Below are 15,389 nucleotides of genomic sequence, written 5' to 3' on the forward strand. Positions count from 1 at the left end.
TAAAGGTTTTGATATGGTCCCACACAGGAGACTTGTGAACAAAATGAGAAGCTTGGGAGTGGGTGCTAAAGTAGTAGCATGGATTGCAAACTGGTTGACTGACAGGATACAGTGTGTAAGGGTAAATGGAACCTACTCTGAAGAAAGAACGGTGTTAAGGGGAGTGCCACAGGGATTGGTTTTGGGACCGGTTCTGTTCAATATCTTTGTGAGCGACCTGGTGGAAGGGATAGAAGGTAAAATTTGTCTATTTGCAGATAATATTAAGATCTGCAACAGAGTGGACATGCCTGAAGGAGTAGAGAGAATAAAAAGTGATTTAAGAATGTTTGAAGAGTGGTTGAAGATTTGGCAGCTGGGATTCAATGCCAAGAAGTGCAGAGTCATGCATCTGGGGTGCAGCAATCCAAAAGAGCTGTATATGATGGGTGGTGAAAGACTTATGCGCCTGGACTGGGAGACTGCCTGTTTCTCAAAAAGGATAAAGATAGGACAGTGGTGATCCAAAGAAGAGTGACCAAAATGGGGAGGGGTCAGCATTGGAAGACTTATGAAGAGAGGCTGAAGGATATGAATATGTATACCCTGGAAGAGAGGAGGTACAGAGGAGATATGATACAGACTTTCAGATACCTGAAAGGTTTTAATGATGCACAATCATCAAACCTTTTCCGCTGGAAAGAAATCAATAGAACTAGAAGTTATGAAATGAAACTCCAGGGAGGATGACTCAGGACCAACGTCAGGAAATATTTCTTCATGGCGAGGATGGTGAATGCCTGGAATGCCCTTCCGGAGAAGGTAGTGAAGCCAAAAACAGTGAAGAAGTCAAAGGATCTTGTGAGACTGGAAAATTGGGCATCCAAATGGCAGATGAAATTTAATGTGGATAAGTGCAAGGTGATGCATATAGGGAAAAATAACCCATGCTATAATTACACGATGTTGGGTTCCATATTAGGTGCTACAACCCAAGAAAGAGATCTAGGTGTCATAGTGGATAACACATTGAAATCGTCGGTTCAGTGTGCTGCGGCAGTCAAAAAAGCAAACAGAATGTTGGGAATTATTAGAAAAGGAATGATGAATAAAACGGAAAATGTCATAATGCCTCTGTATCGCTCCATGGTGAGACCGCACCTTGAATACTGTGTACAATTCTGGTCGCCGCATCTCAAAAAAGATATAATTGCGATGGAGAAGGTACAGAGAAGGGCTACCAAAATGATAAGGGGAATGGAACAACTCCCCTATGAGGAAAGACTAAAGAGGTTAGGACTTTTCAGCTTGGAGAAGAGACGACTGAGGGGGGATATGATAGAGGTGTTTAAAATCATGAGAGGTCTAGAACGGGTAGATGTGAATCGGTTATTTACTCTTTCGGATAGTAGAAGGACTAGGGGACACTCCATGAAGTTAGCATGGGGCACATTTAAAACTAATCGGAGAAAGTTCTTTTTTACTCAACGCACAATTAAACTCTGGAATTTGTTGCCAGAGAATGTGGTTCGTGCAGTTAGTATAGCTGTGTTTAAAAAAGGATTGGATAAGTTCTTGGAGGAGAAGTCCATTACCTGCTATTAAGTTCACTTAGAGAATAGCCACTGCCATTAGCAATGGTTACATGGAATAGACTTAGTTTTTGGGTACTTGCCAGGTTCTTATGGCCTGGATTGGCCACTGTTGGAAACAGGATGCTGGGCTTGATGGACCCTTGGTCTGACCCAGTATGGCATTTTTCTTATGTTCTTATGATCATGGGATAAACACTGTGGATCCCTAGAGGTTAGAGGATAGAAATAAAGAAGAGAGTACATGGATAACTTGCTCGTGTGGCAGTTGCCACCCTTAACAAATAACAGTATCAAGGCTTAATGCAACTTCATCACTGCTCTCTGCTTCAATGGCAGTGGAAAAAGGGGAATTGGATTCAGACAGCAACCAATGAGGGGCTCCGACTTTTATGGTTTGGGGAACAAATAAACATGGGGGTAACTTGCTGATGTGACTTTTACTCCTCTTAATCATTCTGCCTGATATTTTTGATGCAGCTCCATCATTGCTCTCTGCTTCCAAGGCAAGGGTTAAGGGAAATTGGATTCAAACAGCATCTGAGAGCCCTAACTTTTATGGTCTGGGAAACTGATAAGCATGAGGATAACCTACACAGTGCAGCAGATTCCTGCATAAGCTTGCTGGGAAGACTGGGTGGATCAGTTAGTCCTTTTCTGCCGTCATTTCTACGTTTCTATATTTGCAGCTATAGAATAGTACTGAAGCTTAGAGGTGGTTTTAATAACATCTCTACTACCAATAAGTGCATTCAGCTCCTATTCCAATAGTACCAGTATTGCAACTTCAGCCAAGATAACACATGCAATTCATGACAGAGATAGCCCTGCCTCAGAGATTAGATTAAGATAATTCAGTAAAACATTTATTCCAAGATAACTAGCATGAAGGAATACTTGTCATCAGTGCTAATATCCTGAAGGATAACTGTTGTTTTTCATTTATAGAATACCAATCATGATCTGGATTCCACCAAACATTATAGTTTAGTATCTCAGACACACATATGCAACCACCTCCAGGGTGGATAACCAAACATCACACAGCTGATGCCCAGATTGAATTCTGTTGGGAAGGAACAGCACTATTATTATTAGTCAGATTTGGGCAAACTAAGGCTTAGGGAACGTCAACTGCCCAATGGTCAAACAGCAAATCAGGGAAAAGGGAAATTCACAACTTGAGTTCTCCTGGCTGTTATGTCAATGCTATAACAACTAAATCATGTCTCCTTCTACTTCTTTTTCACTTAAGAGTTGCAGGAAGATTTCAAACTGGGTTCCTACTTCTTTCTCTTGCCTCTCTGTATATGTAAATCTGTGCTGTGTAACTAGAATCCCTGTTAAATTACAAAATAAATCTGATTTTCAAGATTACAATGTACTTGTAAAATCAAGTATTTTTAATTAAATTAGACTGATTATGTATATGTCATGAGTAATAAGAGAATCTTTAAGCAGGGCAACATGGAAAATGCTAAGATTCTTGATCAAAATAATATAAGGATGGCTCCTACAGAGGACAAGCTAGTAACTCTGATATACACTTGGAATGGACAACTTAGCAAGACTGGATGCTTACAGTAAAACTGCAAATTTATATTTAACGTGAGGAAATGTTAGACATTGAACTATACTGGCACACCTGCATGATGCTATTATTTGTCAGATCAAATAGTGCAGCACAGCAGAGCACTGATTCATCTAACAATCGTATAATAAAATAAAGGCCATCATGTGCTTACAGAAAGATGTGTGTGTTTCTAACACTTCTATATTAAATTTGCCAGATGCAGCATTAGTAGTGCGCTCTTAGATATAGTTATCTGTTAGTTTTCCGTGTGCTACCAATCTTAAGAGTTGGATAGTTTTATAACTAAGATTAAAAAGTGTTGTTTTTTTTTTTTTAATCATAAGCCTCTTTACTCAGTCTTCAAAGAATGTGCCTCTTACAGAATTGTCATGGCATATTACTTCTACCCTTCCTCTACCAAATTTAAGTATTTACACGCAACAGAGTGCTTTATGTGGCCATTACAACACAGCATGAAGTCAAAACCTCAGGAATGTAATCATTCAAGCAGCATTGTAATGTTCAGGGAAAACATAACTTACACCCAACCCAAACCGTAAAGCCTTATCTTAAATGTCTGGTTTCTAGGACATCCAGAAAGAATATGGGGTATCCATGATAATGTACCTCATTCTTTACTGTATTGTAATAACGCTCCCTGATTTCTGGTCTCTAAGGGCAAGCAATTTCCAATTTTTTTTTTTAATCACATGGATCTCCTATTTTTCTATGTGTGCATCGTGTGCATCGTGAGGTAAGAGGTAAAGACTGAGTGGTCCAAACAGCTAAGAAGTGTTTTAATGGTGTGTCTCAATTACATGACATATTTTTATTGGAGTGATCTACTTGAATTTAAATTTAATACCCTCTTTGGGGACCTCCTGGAACGCAGGGATTCACTGTAGTTCCCAGGGTTACTTCTGCTCCCAATACTCTGTCTCCTCTCAGTTCACGCCAATTCAGTGCAAAGCAGGCCACTAGGGTGCCAGGGTTTGTTCTGGCAGGGAGGAGAAGCTTTTAGAGCCCTAAACTCATGGGGGTGGGGACCTATAAGCAGTCTTTGATGTCCTTTAAACTTTTTTGATCATTACTTATGCTTTGAATGTCCTTGCTTGATGGCACCCTTGACACTGAAGAAAAATATTTTTACACTCTGGTGGGGTGTGCAACAAAAAAATTTGACTGCAATCGAAAATACCTAAAGTCTAATTTATAACAAATTCTCCAGATTACCTACATACAAAAATAAACAGTTTAACAAATGTCAGGAGTCAGGTGGGACTTTATAGACTAACCAATTTATTGAAGCATGAGCTTTCGAGGACAGAAAATCCTCCTTAGGTAGCCACAGGATCCCAAAAAGCAAAACTCTCAGAAAAACACAACGCAGCTCTTTTTAAACTTCACTCAAACTCTTTTTTACTCCTCTAAGGCAAACCCTTCCAGACCTTGGGGAGGGGGGGGGGGGGGCAGATTCTCTTCCCAAGGATCAGGCTGTGAAGCCTAAAATAGAGATCAGCCACCACACTACTCCTCCAACTTAAACACGCCAAAAACAAAAGCCACATTCCTTGTTGTGGTTGTGGGGCCCAAAGGTGGGGATAAGTCCAAAACTGCAACTCAACACACTATATGCTACACCGCTTCTAGTGCACTGTTGATCAATCCAAAGAAACCTCAGTGGAGGTACCTGCAGGGATGATCTGTAAACTACAAAAATCCTAGCCTGGAGATCTAGCTAGGGACCAAATGTATAGTGGAGACCTAGGGGTCTCTATGTAAAGAAATGTGCAATGTGACATCATTGTTATTTGGCCCAGCTATTCCAACATTAGTATGGCATTACGAAGTAGCCTCGTCAGCCAATAACCTCTGCAGTCTGCTTGCATCAGCATCCAGACCAGGTTATGATATGTTACACTATACCAGGTACAAGTTGAGATATATTTTTCAGAATCTTTTAATTCATGTATCTGATTGGTATCCTCCAAGGTATTAGGATTCTTTTCTAATGTTATTTATTATAATTTATGTCATATTTATTGTATTTATGTTATTAAGTTTACTTTGATGTTTATATGATTTATTGTAATCGTCGTACCATTTTATTGAAAAATGCGGAATAGAAATATTTAACATAAATAAATAACATTGCTATTACTCTGCTCTGTCTGTCAAAACCGGCATTTCCGCACATACCTTATAATGTGAATCTGTCTCCTCTTCCTGAGTGGAGCTGGAGGGAGAAGGTGTAGCAGATTTACTTCTTGGGGGTGATGGGGAACCATGGGTAATACCACTTCTTATACCCATCTGAGAAATCAGTTGTGATTGGCTGAGGGCAGTCATGTGACCGGGCAACATCCCTGGTCGATGGATCAGGGGAACTTGATGGTTGGAATCATAGGCAGTGCCATCTGGGTGGACCAGCTCCTGGATCTGGGTTAGGAGAATATTTCTTTTTAATTAAAAATGTATTTCTTATCAAAATTAACTTATGACTGTAATTTCAAAATTGAGATACTAATATTTATCATTTATTGAAGAGAAATGTTCCCCCCCCACCCGATCTTCTAAATTTACAGCAAAAGGGATACCCATCCTGAGTCTGAGTGTCTTTGATCAAGTGTTATGTAAAGGGAGTCCCCATGAATATCTGAGACATCACATTTATTTTCTTTCTCCTTCAGTTGTACTCCTGACACCTTTCTCTTGGACACAAAATCCTTCTTCATACTGAAAGAACAGCTGAACTGCTTCATCTAACTCCAGTCTGTCAAAAATGAAGAAATTGTTGCATGCTGTTGTAGTGTAATGAAAACCAATATACAGGCACAAACTGTGACCTCACCAGATATGCAACAGTTTATGCCGTTATGATAATATAATAGTTCGGATTTAATGATTCTAGTTAGTAACATATTTGTATTAAAAGATTAACATCAACTCTGTGCAGTGTAATTAAAATGCATCTCATACATTACAGATCCAGTTTACAATATTAGCCAATAGGATAGCTTTGAAACTCTATGCATGTAACAGTTGACTGTCAATGATAAAAATCATCCACATTTTCCATGCATTTTACTATGCCTAAACTATTCTCTTTCAATCTATAAGATGTTAAGGATAACCTGTGAGATAGTTATAATTATCAGTTTGATCTCGCTTCTGCTACAGAAATGCATGCATGCAATGAGCACACATGCAAATACTTGTAATATACAATAATGGTCGATTTAAAATATATATATATATATATATATTTTTTTTTTTTTTTGGTAACCTTTGAGTCCTTTTGGCAAAAGGTTAGGGGTGCTTCTATCTCAAAACACCACAATGCTTTTCATTAGGTACTTCACTCAGTCTGATCTAAAGTATTTATACAAGAAAAATTCCAGCTAACCTGAAGAGCAGTAACTTGAAAAGACATGTGTTAAGGGTGGATTTATCAAAAGTTTGCTGCAGTGCAAAATTCCTCCAGTTTTTACCCACCATTTTTCCCACTAAAATTCTGGAATATTTTCATTGTTAAATCAAAAGCAATTTTTGCACTGGAGATCCAAATTAATTTCCATGCCTAGCCCATGCTTTTTGGGCTGAAAGTGACTTTACAGAAACACTCATTGGCTGCAGGGAGGAAGGGAGACAAAAGGGGAGGTAGATAGTCTCCCCTTCCATTTATCCTCCCTGTAAGCCATCCTTTCTCTCTTGGCGGCTGGCCAATCAACTGCTCATCTCCCGTTGTCTTCCCAGATGTCAATGCCGCAGATGCATGGTATGCCGCAGATGCATGGCATGCCAGATTCAGCCGGGAAGTGTTGCCATGGGGCCATGCGGCATACTGTCCGATGCAGCCAGGGGAGGGTAGGTCTGCTACGACTGCTACTATGCAGCAGTTCCAGTAGCCGTGGCCTGCCTACTGTTTACAATAAAGCAGGAGGGTAGGCTATCTAAAAAAGCATTTGGGCAAATACATAGATTAGACGCCAAAAGTAGTCCAAGTTTGAGATTTATTTGAATGGAGACATAAATATGTATGTGTCTCCATTCAAATAAAGCTCAAACTTGGACTACTTTTGCTGCCTACTATTTCTCCTGCCCCATCTCCTGCCATCCCATTCTCTATACAAACTGGTCAATCGGGGTGAAGGGGAAGGGCAGGGCATGCCCAGGCCACTGGCGCTGTTCATGGTGTGGGAGGGGGCCCCAAGACTCTGTTACTGCCTTCAAATGTACACTGCTGGGTGCAAAATGAGGGCGTGCCACATGTGTGTGGGGGGAGGGGGGATGGTGCACTGGTACCGGTGATGGAGGAGAGATTAAATACGGGAAAACACCCCAGATAGCCGTGAATTAAGACCGTTGCCACTTAATGAATAAAAGAAGTTAGGGTGGGTTACCAATAAGATAAAAGATCAAGAATTAGGATGTGGCTACTTAAACCAAATTAAAAAACTGCTGCAGTAGAACGCAAAGGTCTAGTTGGTTCTTGTAGGAGCTGTGGCATCAAAATGCATTATATCCTAGTCAAAACCCTGCTGCTATTGCTTACAAGAGGAAAAGCAGAGAGGAGTCGAGGATGTGTCCAGAAAAGTAAGAGGCTGATATTCAAAACAGTTAGTCTGCATAACTTGGGAGTTGCTTGGACAAATCCCGAGATTTGAATATCCTTCCTGCCCCTCCCATCAGCGAAATTGGTGGATAAAAAGAGGTGGGTGGAAGGCATGGCTAAAATGTATCCAGCTATCATTTCTGATTCAGCATTAGCCAGATAAACTTAGCTGGGTATGTCCATTTGGAAAAATCACTGTCCTAAAACTACCCAGTTAACTTTAATGGAACACTTACCCTGCTAAATTGTGCTGAATATCCAGGTAAAGTTACCCAGCTAGCTTTCCCATACCCCAGCTTCCTCAATATGAACTTCTAAGTGGGTTTTTTTTTTTGTTTAAACTTTTTAATGTCCCCCATCAGTTTGTGGTATCCCGGGCTATATTACATGAAATAGCCAGAACATTATAGGTCCTTTGCTTCTTGTGGCTCCTGCAAGGAAAGCTTGCAAGGAAAGCTTCCCCAAAATACCTAGAAACGATTTATCTTGTTTGGGTGCTTCAACTATATTGTAAGAACAGGATTATCTGTATTTTATGGACCAGAGACTGTCTCTATTCTATGTATCTGCACAGTACCGAGTACATCTAGTAATGCTATAGAAATGTTTTAAGTAGTAATAGTAGTAGCAGAATGCTGTAGGTAGGGTGATCTACTGGCTCTGTTTTTGGCAAAACATCCAGATTCAAATCTTATTTACTCTACTTGCATAGCTTTATAATCCTACTTTCATTAAGGACAGGCCAGTGCAACAGTATCAGGCATCACAGACAAGCCTTATAGCCTTGCGCCTCCCTCTCCTCATAAACAATTACAAATTGCATATTTATAACATATTTTGCATCAAAATGGACAAGATACAGTCCTTTGAGGTAAAAATATTACTTAGACATCAAGTATATTATATTTACATGCACTTCTGTAGTGCCAAACAGAAATTCCTGCTTGACCCTCAGAAAGCCATGAATAAACTAAATTGCAATTAAAATATAGTAAACCGCCCATACCAAAACAGCACTAACTGCCAGCATTCAAACAGTAACAACCTTACCAATGAAACAACACTGCAAATATTACACCAAGCCCAAAAACACCAATATATCTCCTATTAGGAAAACAGAACAAACCAAGCTACTATAGATTCCTACACAGAAAGTACATACTAGCAGAATATCACACCACGGTCACACATGCTGAACACATATAACCCCTTACAATATACAGAATAAAGAGACCATGGGAGTCTATATTCAAAGGCATTTAGCTAGATACTTTGTGAGTTATCTAGCTAAATGCTAACTTTTGAATATTTTGGGCACTTATCCTGCTCAATTTTAGCTGGATAACTATCTGGCTAAAATTTAGACAGATAACATAGGGACATTCTGGGGTGGAGCTAAGTCATCCAGATAATCATGGTCATGCCACAGAGTAGTCTTAAAGTTAGCCAGAGAAAGTTAACCAGCTGCATACATTCAGCAGCACAGTGGGACCGCTGAACATCCAGACAAAATTTGCAAGCTGGCCAATGGCTGAATATTGCCCTCTATAATGTATAAATACAAATATTCAGACAACTGATCTGGAAATCTCAATAAGCCTTACCCTGTATGTAGTGCATCAGTGGAAAATCAGAAATATCACTATTCCTCATAAAACCTCAAACAATAAAATCAAGAAATATAAATCATCAATTACAATAGAAAAACCAAACTAATAACAAAATAAATATTTCAAAACAGCTGATGAAGAGAATGGCATACAATAATTAAAACTCGTATTAAATTTAAAAAAAACCATTCCCAAACACCAATAAAATTTCAAAACAGCAGACACCTCAAACACCACCCCCCCAAAAAAATGCTGATTCAAAAAACCCCTTGCTTTCTTTACCTGGACATGTTTGATTTCCAGTCACCCTGAAATTGCCAACAATTATTTTCGGGGGGGGGGGGGGGGGGGGAGTGCACACAAATTATCTCCTCTCTCTCTTTATATTATGCACTCTAAAACCCATGTTCATAAACATTCTCTGACTCTCGCATACATACTCACACATACATTATGACATACATACTCTCACTCACATATATGCTCAATCACACTTTCTCACACACATTCTCTCTCATGTACTCCCACAGCTCACCTGTTTGTACTCTGTCTGCACATACTCACACACATGCACACTTTCACATTCGCCCTCAGATTCTTACTATCATAGTCAATCCCACATGCTCTCACTCACTCACACATATGCTCACACTCTCACTCATGCTTACCTGTCTGCAGTTTCCTTAGTGTTTCTGTTAAGGAGCAGGGGTAAGGGCAGACTGATGCCCAATCTGCATTAGAGGTATGCACAGCAGAATATTGTTTATTTCCATTTACTTTTTTAATTTCATTTTTTTTTTAGTTTTGTTTAGAACAATTTTTGTTTTAAAATTAAACTGTCATAATTAGTTTGTCCTAATTCAAATTAGTGCACGCTACCTAAATTAGTGCACACTATGATGATAACTTTAAAATGAGTGCATGTGTGCCTGCATATATGCTTATGTATGTGCGAGTGGACATAATGCAGGAATTTTAAATAGTCTGCACAAGTGCACGCATATTATTTAAAATACACCTAGTGCACGTATGTTTTCTCCTAATTTTGCCATATCTTCCTTAGGACTTTGTTGGCTTTAAGCCACGCAGGTAAGCACATTTCAAAATATGCATACGTGAAGGACATTTCTAGTTCGATCAATTTGTCCACCAGTTTACCCAGTCTATTTCTAGGTCATCCAGCCCCCTCTGGTTCTTCAGCCTCTGCTCCCTCCAGTTTACCTTGACTCTCATCATTCAGTCATTTTAAGCCTATAATGAGTTTTCTGCAGACTTGCACCTCATCAACAGCAGAAATAAATATGCGTGGGTAACAGCCCAATTTGCGCTGTGGTCGCCGGAATTAAAATACGGATTTATCTGCGTAAATGTTATGACTGCTCCAGAATGCCTGACATGTCCTAATTTCGCCCTTTTTTCATCTTTTTTGAGTCAGTGTGTGCTAATGTGATTTAGCGCACATAACTTGACTTGTAGGTAGATTTTAAAAGAAGCATGTGCACGTCCATGTGCACGCTGTTCCCGGCGCGCACACATAGATGTGTGCATTAGCGCATGCATGTTATAAAATATGGGTTCTGTGCACACATGCGCCGGATTTTCATGTTTGCGTGCGCATGTGCGGGCAGGGTGGCCTGCTCCGCACGTAGGGGGGAGGGATTTTAGAAAAATATGCGTGGCGATGCGCCACGCATATTAAGGAGCAAATTGGGAGGGAACCTCCCAATACCCCTACCTAACCTTCCTACCTTTTCCCCTCTCCTCTCTGACCCCTAACCCTTTCCTAGCTATAATAATTTTTTTGTTTTTTACCTTGCTGCTCCTTTGGAGCAGCAGTAGACTCTGGCATGTGCTTCCCTGGGACAGCAGTTAATGGCACTGTCCTGGCCTGCCCTCGCCCCACCTCTCCTAGACCATGCCCCCCCCGGGCCGCCCCTTTCAGCAGGCCCGGCTCTTGGGCGTATATTGCAGGTTATGTGCATGGCTGGGCCTGTTGTAAAATGCACACGGTGTGCACAAGGTCCAGCCATGCACATAACCCACAAAATTTATGTGAGCACAACTTTTAAAATCTGGTCTTTAATGCACATAGGGGTAGATTTTTAAAGTTATACGCGGGCGTAGATTTGTTCACGCAAACCGGTGCGAACAAATCTACGCCTGATTTTATAACATGCACGCGCTACTGCGTGCATGTTATAAAATCCAGGGTCGGCGCGCGCAGGGGGATGCACAATTGTGCAACCTGTGCGCGCCAAGCCGAGCAGCCTGCCTCCATTCCCTCCCAGGCCGCTCCGAAATCGAAGCGGCCTCGGAGGGAACTTTTTCTGGCCCCCCCACCTTTCCCTCCCTTACCCACCCCCCAGGCCTAACTAAATCCCCCCCCTGGGCCAGCACCATGCCCACGACCCCGCCCTCGGAACGCCCCCGAATGCCGCGCGCCCCCGACACACCCCCCGGCAAGCCCCCCAAGCAAAGCCCCGGGACTTATGTACATCTCGGGGCTTTGCGCGCACCGGCGGCCTATGCAACATAGGCGCGCAGGGCTTTTAAAATCTGCCCCATAATTTCAATTTAGTGTGCACTAAAAGATCCCCAAAACTCAAAATTTCAAGGTTTTTTTGTTTTGTTTAACAAATGAAATTAAACGATATAGAGAATGTCATTGACATTGTAAATATCCTTTCAAAGGAAAACACATTCCTAATCTGCATGCCTGTGCCTCCAACCTCTGCCTCTGAGCTGGCTGAACCAGCTGATGCAAGCAAGGGCAGCAGAAGGAAGTGCTCTGTACCACAACCAATGGCTTTCCATGCCATGCCCAGATGGGCATGATATGCTGCCCTTCCTTGGCCTTTCTTGTTGGGGAAACAGTGGGCCTGGATCTAACTTAGGATTTTGCCTGTGGCCCCAGGGAGGCAGATCTGAGTCCAGTTGCAGAGGGAAGGTGAGTCCAGGCCATGTATTGGCAGGCTCATGGGTACCAATTGCTGCATACTGGAGGCGGCAGGGCACTGATGGAAAGCCAACTGGCCCGGAGTACTGGGGTAGGGTTGAGGATTAAGTGGATTGGTGCTGAACTGCAGTACAGTGCACAGGGCTCTGCCACTAGGTTTTAAGGGCTGGGCAGGTGTTGCTGGTGTGTCAAGAATGGGCCATCCCATACTCACTGGCGTCAGACTTTGCACCTGCCCGCACAAATTTCTTTCTGCACACACAGACTCACACAAAACGACTCTCTCTTCTGGGACCAAGTGGGTGGGAAAGAGGAGGAGCAATCGCTGCTGTCCTGCCAACTGCTGTGCCACACTCCAAACTGTTGCACTCTAGGTGGCCGCCAGTGACCTTGATTAGGGAAATCAAATTACAATCCAGTGGGAGCACCGAGAGGAGAGGATCACCTGCTGGTGGCTTAAAAGAATCAGTAAGTACTGCTTGGGGAAATTTTTAAAACTTAAAAGTATCAGGAAGAAGTAAAACTATTGGGGTATATTATTTAGTGTGTGTGTGTTTTGAATAGCTAGTCAGAGGGCAGGCAAAAAACAGGAGTTTTGTGTGTCTCTATTAAATAGGTAGTCAGAAAGGTAGGCAAAAACATGTTTGTGTGTTTTTATTTTCCAGTCCTCCCTTAATTTATAGGCAGGTGATACTGTCACACAAAAAAATAACATAAAATAAAAAATAAAAAAATTAACCAGCCTTTTAACTTAAATTCAGAAATTCCCTACACCTTATCAAGAGCATAATCATTTCCTTGTAGCTCAACACCAGATATATAGTAAATACACTAATACATTTAAAGGACCCTAATTGTACGCAGTCCTATTCCCATAGCAACCTAAAACTTAACTAGGAACTGAACAAATTTAAGATGAAGTCAGCAGTTGAGCAGCAAGAGGAGGGCCTCCCAATCTTCTGCATCGAGTGTCACATGTATGATATTTTAACCACTGGTGAGAAAATTGTACATATGCATCTAATACAAGGAGCTCCTATCTCTAAGAGAACGAGTCCGATCTGTGGAGGATAGAGTGGCAGACCTGGAGGAGCTGAAGAAGACAGAAAAGTATATAGATGAGACCTTCAGGGACATAGTAATCAAGTTCCACTTCCAGTCTGGCAGCCCTGGTGCTGCCTTGGAGGAGGAAGGTCTCATGATCAGAGATCATCAACCTGGTGCAGCAGGAAATGATCCTGTAGCAATGATCTGCTCTCCAGGTGGTGCACTGTCCTCTCACACCGAGAATGTGTCTCCCAGGGCTACTGCCCAGGAGGGAAGGGTTAGGTCAGCCATCACAGTTCGTGATTCGATTATTAGGAATGTAGACAGCTGAGTGGCTGGTGGGCGTGAAGATTGCCTGGTAACATGCCTACCTGGTGCAAAGATGGCAGACCTCGCACGTCACCTAGATAGGATTTTAGAAAGTGCTGGGGAGGAGCTGGCTGTCATGGTACATGTGGGCACCAACAAAGGAAAATGTGGGAGGGAGGTTCTGGAAGCCAAATTTAGACTTTTAGGTAGAAAGCTGAAATCTAGAACCTCCAGACTAGCGTTCTCTGAAATGTTCCCTGTTCCACATGCAGGTACCGAGAGGCAGGCAGAGATCCGGAGACTCAATGTGTGGATGAGACGATGGTGCAAGGAAGAGTGATTCAGTTTTGTAAGGAACTAGGGAACCTTTTAGGGAAGAGGGAGACTTTTCCGAAGGGATGGACTGCACCTTAACCAGAGTGGAACCAGGCTGCTGGTACTAACCTTTAAAAAGGCGATAGAGCAGCTTTTAAACGAAATCAAAGGGGAAAGCAGACAGTCACTCAGCAGCCCATGGTTCGGAGGGAGGTATATTCTAAGGATACTAATGAAGCATAAGAATTAGGGCATCCCAACAGAGAGGTTCCAATATATGAAAAGTAGTCCAAGTGCCTATAATTAAAAACGTACCTAAGTTAAAAGATTCTAATTTATCCCTGTCAACTGAAAAGCAGAATGTTAATACAAACAACACACTCTGAAATGTTTGTAGGCTAATGCCAGAAGTCTAAGAGGTAAGATGGGAGAATTAGAGTTTATAGTAGTGAATGATGACAGACTTAATTGGCATCTCAGAGATATGGTAAAAAGAGGATAACCAATGGGATACTGCATACCAGAGTACAAATTATATCGCAGTGACAGAGAGGAGCATCTTGTTGGCGGGGTGGTGCTTTATGTCTGGGATGGCACAGAGTCCAACAGGATAAAGATCCTGTATGAGACTAAATGCACAATCAAATATTTATGGGTAGAAATCCCTTGCATGTTGGGGAAGAGGATAGTGGTAGGAGTATACTACCGTCCACCTGGCCAAGATGGTGAGACGGACAGTGAAATTCTAAGAGAAATTAGGGAAGCCAACCAAGTTGGTAGTGCAGTTATAATGGGAGATTTCAATTACCCCAATATTGACTGGATAAGTGAAACAACAGGACATGCTAGAGAGATAAACTTCCTGGAAGGAATAAATGACAGTTTATGGAGCAATTGGTTCAGGAACCAATTGGAGAGTGGGAGCAATTTCAGATCTAATTCTAGTGGAGTGCAGGATTTGGTGAGAGAGTTAATGGTGGTGTAGCCGCTTGGTAATAGTGATCATAATATGATCCAATTTGAATTAATGACTGGAAGGGGAACAGTAAGTAAATCCATGGCTGTAGCACAACTTTCAAAAGGAAAACTTTGATAAAATGAGAAAAATAGTTAAAAAATAAAGGAAAGGTGCAGCTACAAAGGTAAAAAGTGTGCAAGAGGCGTGGACATTGTTAAAAAAAATACCATCCTAGAAGCACAGTCCATATGTATCCCTTGCATTAAGAAAGGTAGAAGGAAGGTCAAGTGATTGCCAGCATGGCTATAAAGTGATATGAAAGGGCCTATTTTAGCCAAAAGATCTTCATTCAAAAATTGGAAGAAGGATCCATCAGAAGAAAATAGGATTAAGCATAAGCATTTTCAAGTTAAATGAAAGACATTAATAAGACAG

General features: G+C 41.5%; 1 protein-coding gene across 6 annotated transcripts in view; it reads right to left on the reverse strand.

Moving 5' to 3' along the window:
• Window positions 1-15,389, reverse strand: part of TOX2 (TOX high mobility group box family member 2) — a 725,581-nt gene that overhangs the window by 105,903 nt on the left and 604,289 nt on the right. For 5 of the 6 annotated variants that reach the window (XM_029612512.1, XM_029612516.1, XM_029612517.1 and 2 more), the window contains one exon: window positions 5,344-5,583. The exons of the other annotated variant lie outside the window; for it this stretch is intronic. In XM_029612512.1, coding sequence (XP_029468372.1) covers window positions 5,344-5,583 — 240 coding nt within the window. The remainder of the gene's footprint in view (window positions 1-5,343; window positions 5,584-15,389) is intronic. 6 annotated transcript variants of the gene reach the window in all.

The sequence above is a fragment of the Rhinatrema bivittatum genome, chromosome 8, assembly GCF_901001135.1.
Source record: "Rhinatrema bivittatum chromosome 8, aRhiBiv1.1, whole genome shotgun sequence".
Taxonomy (NCBI): Eukaryota; Metazoa; Chordata; class Amphibia; order Gymnophiona; family Rhinatrematidae; genus Rhinatrema; species Rhinatrema bivittatum.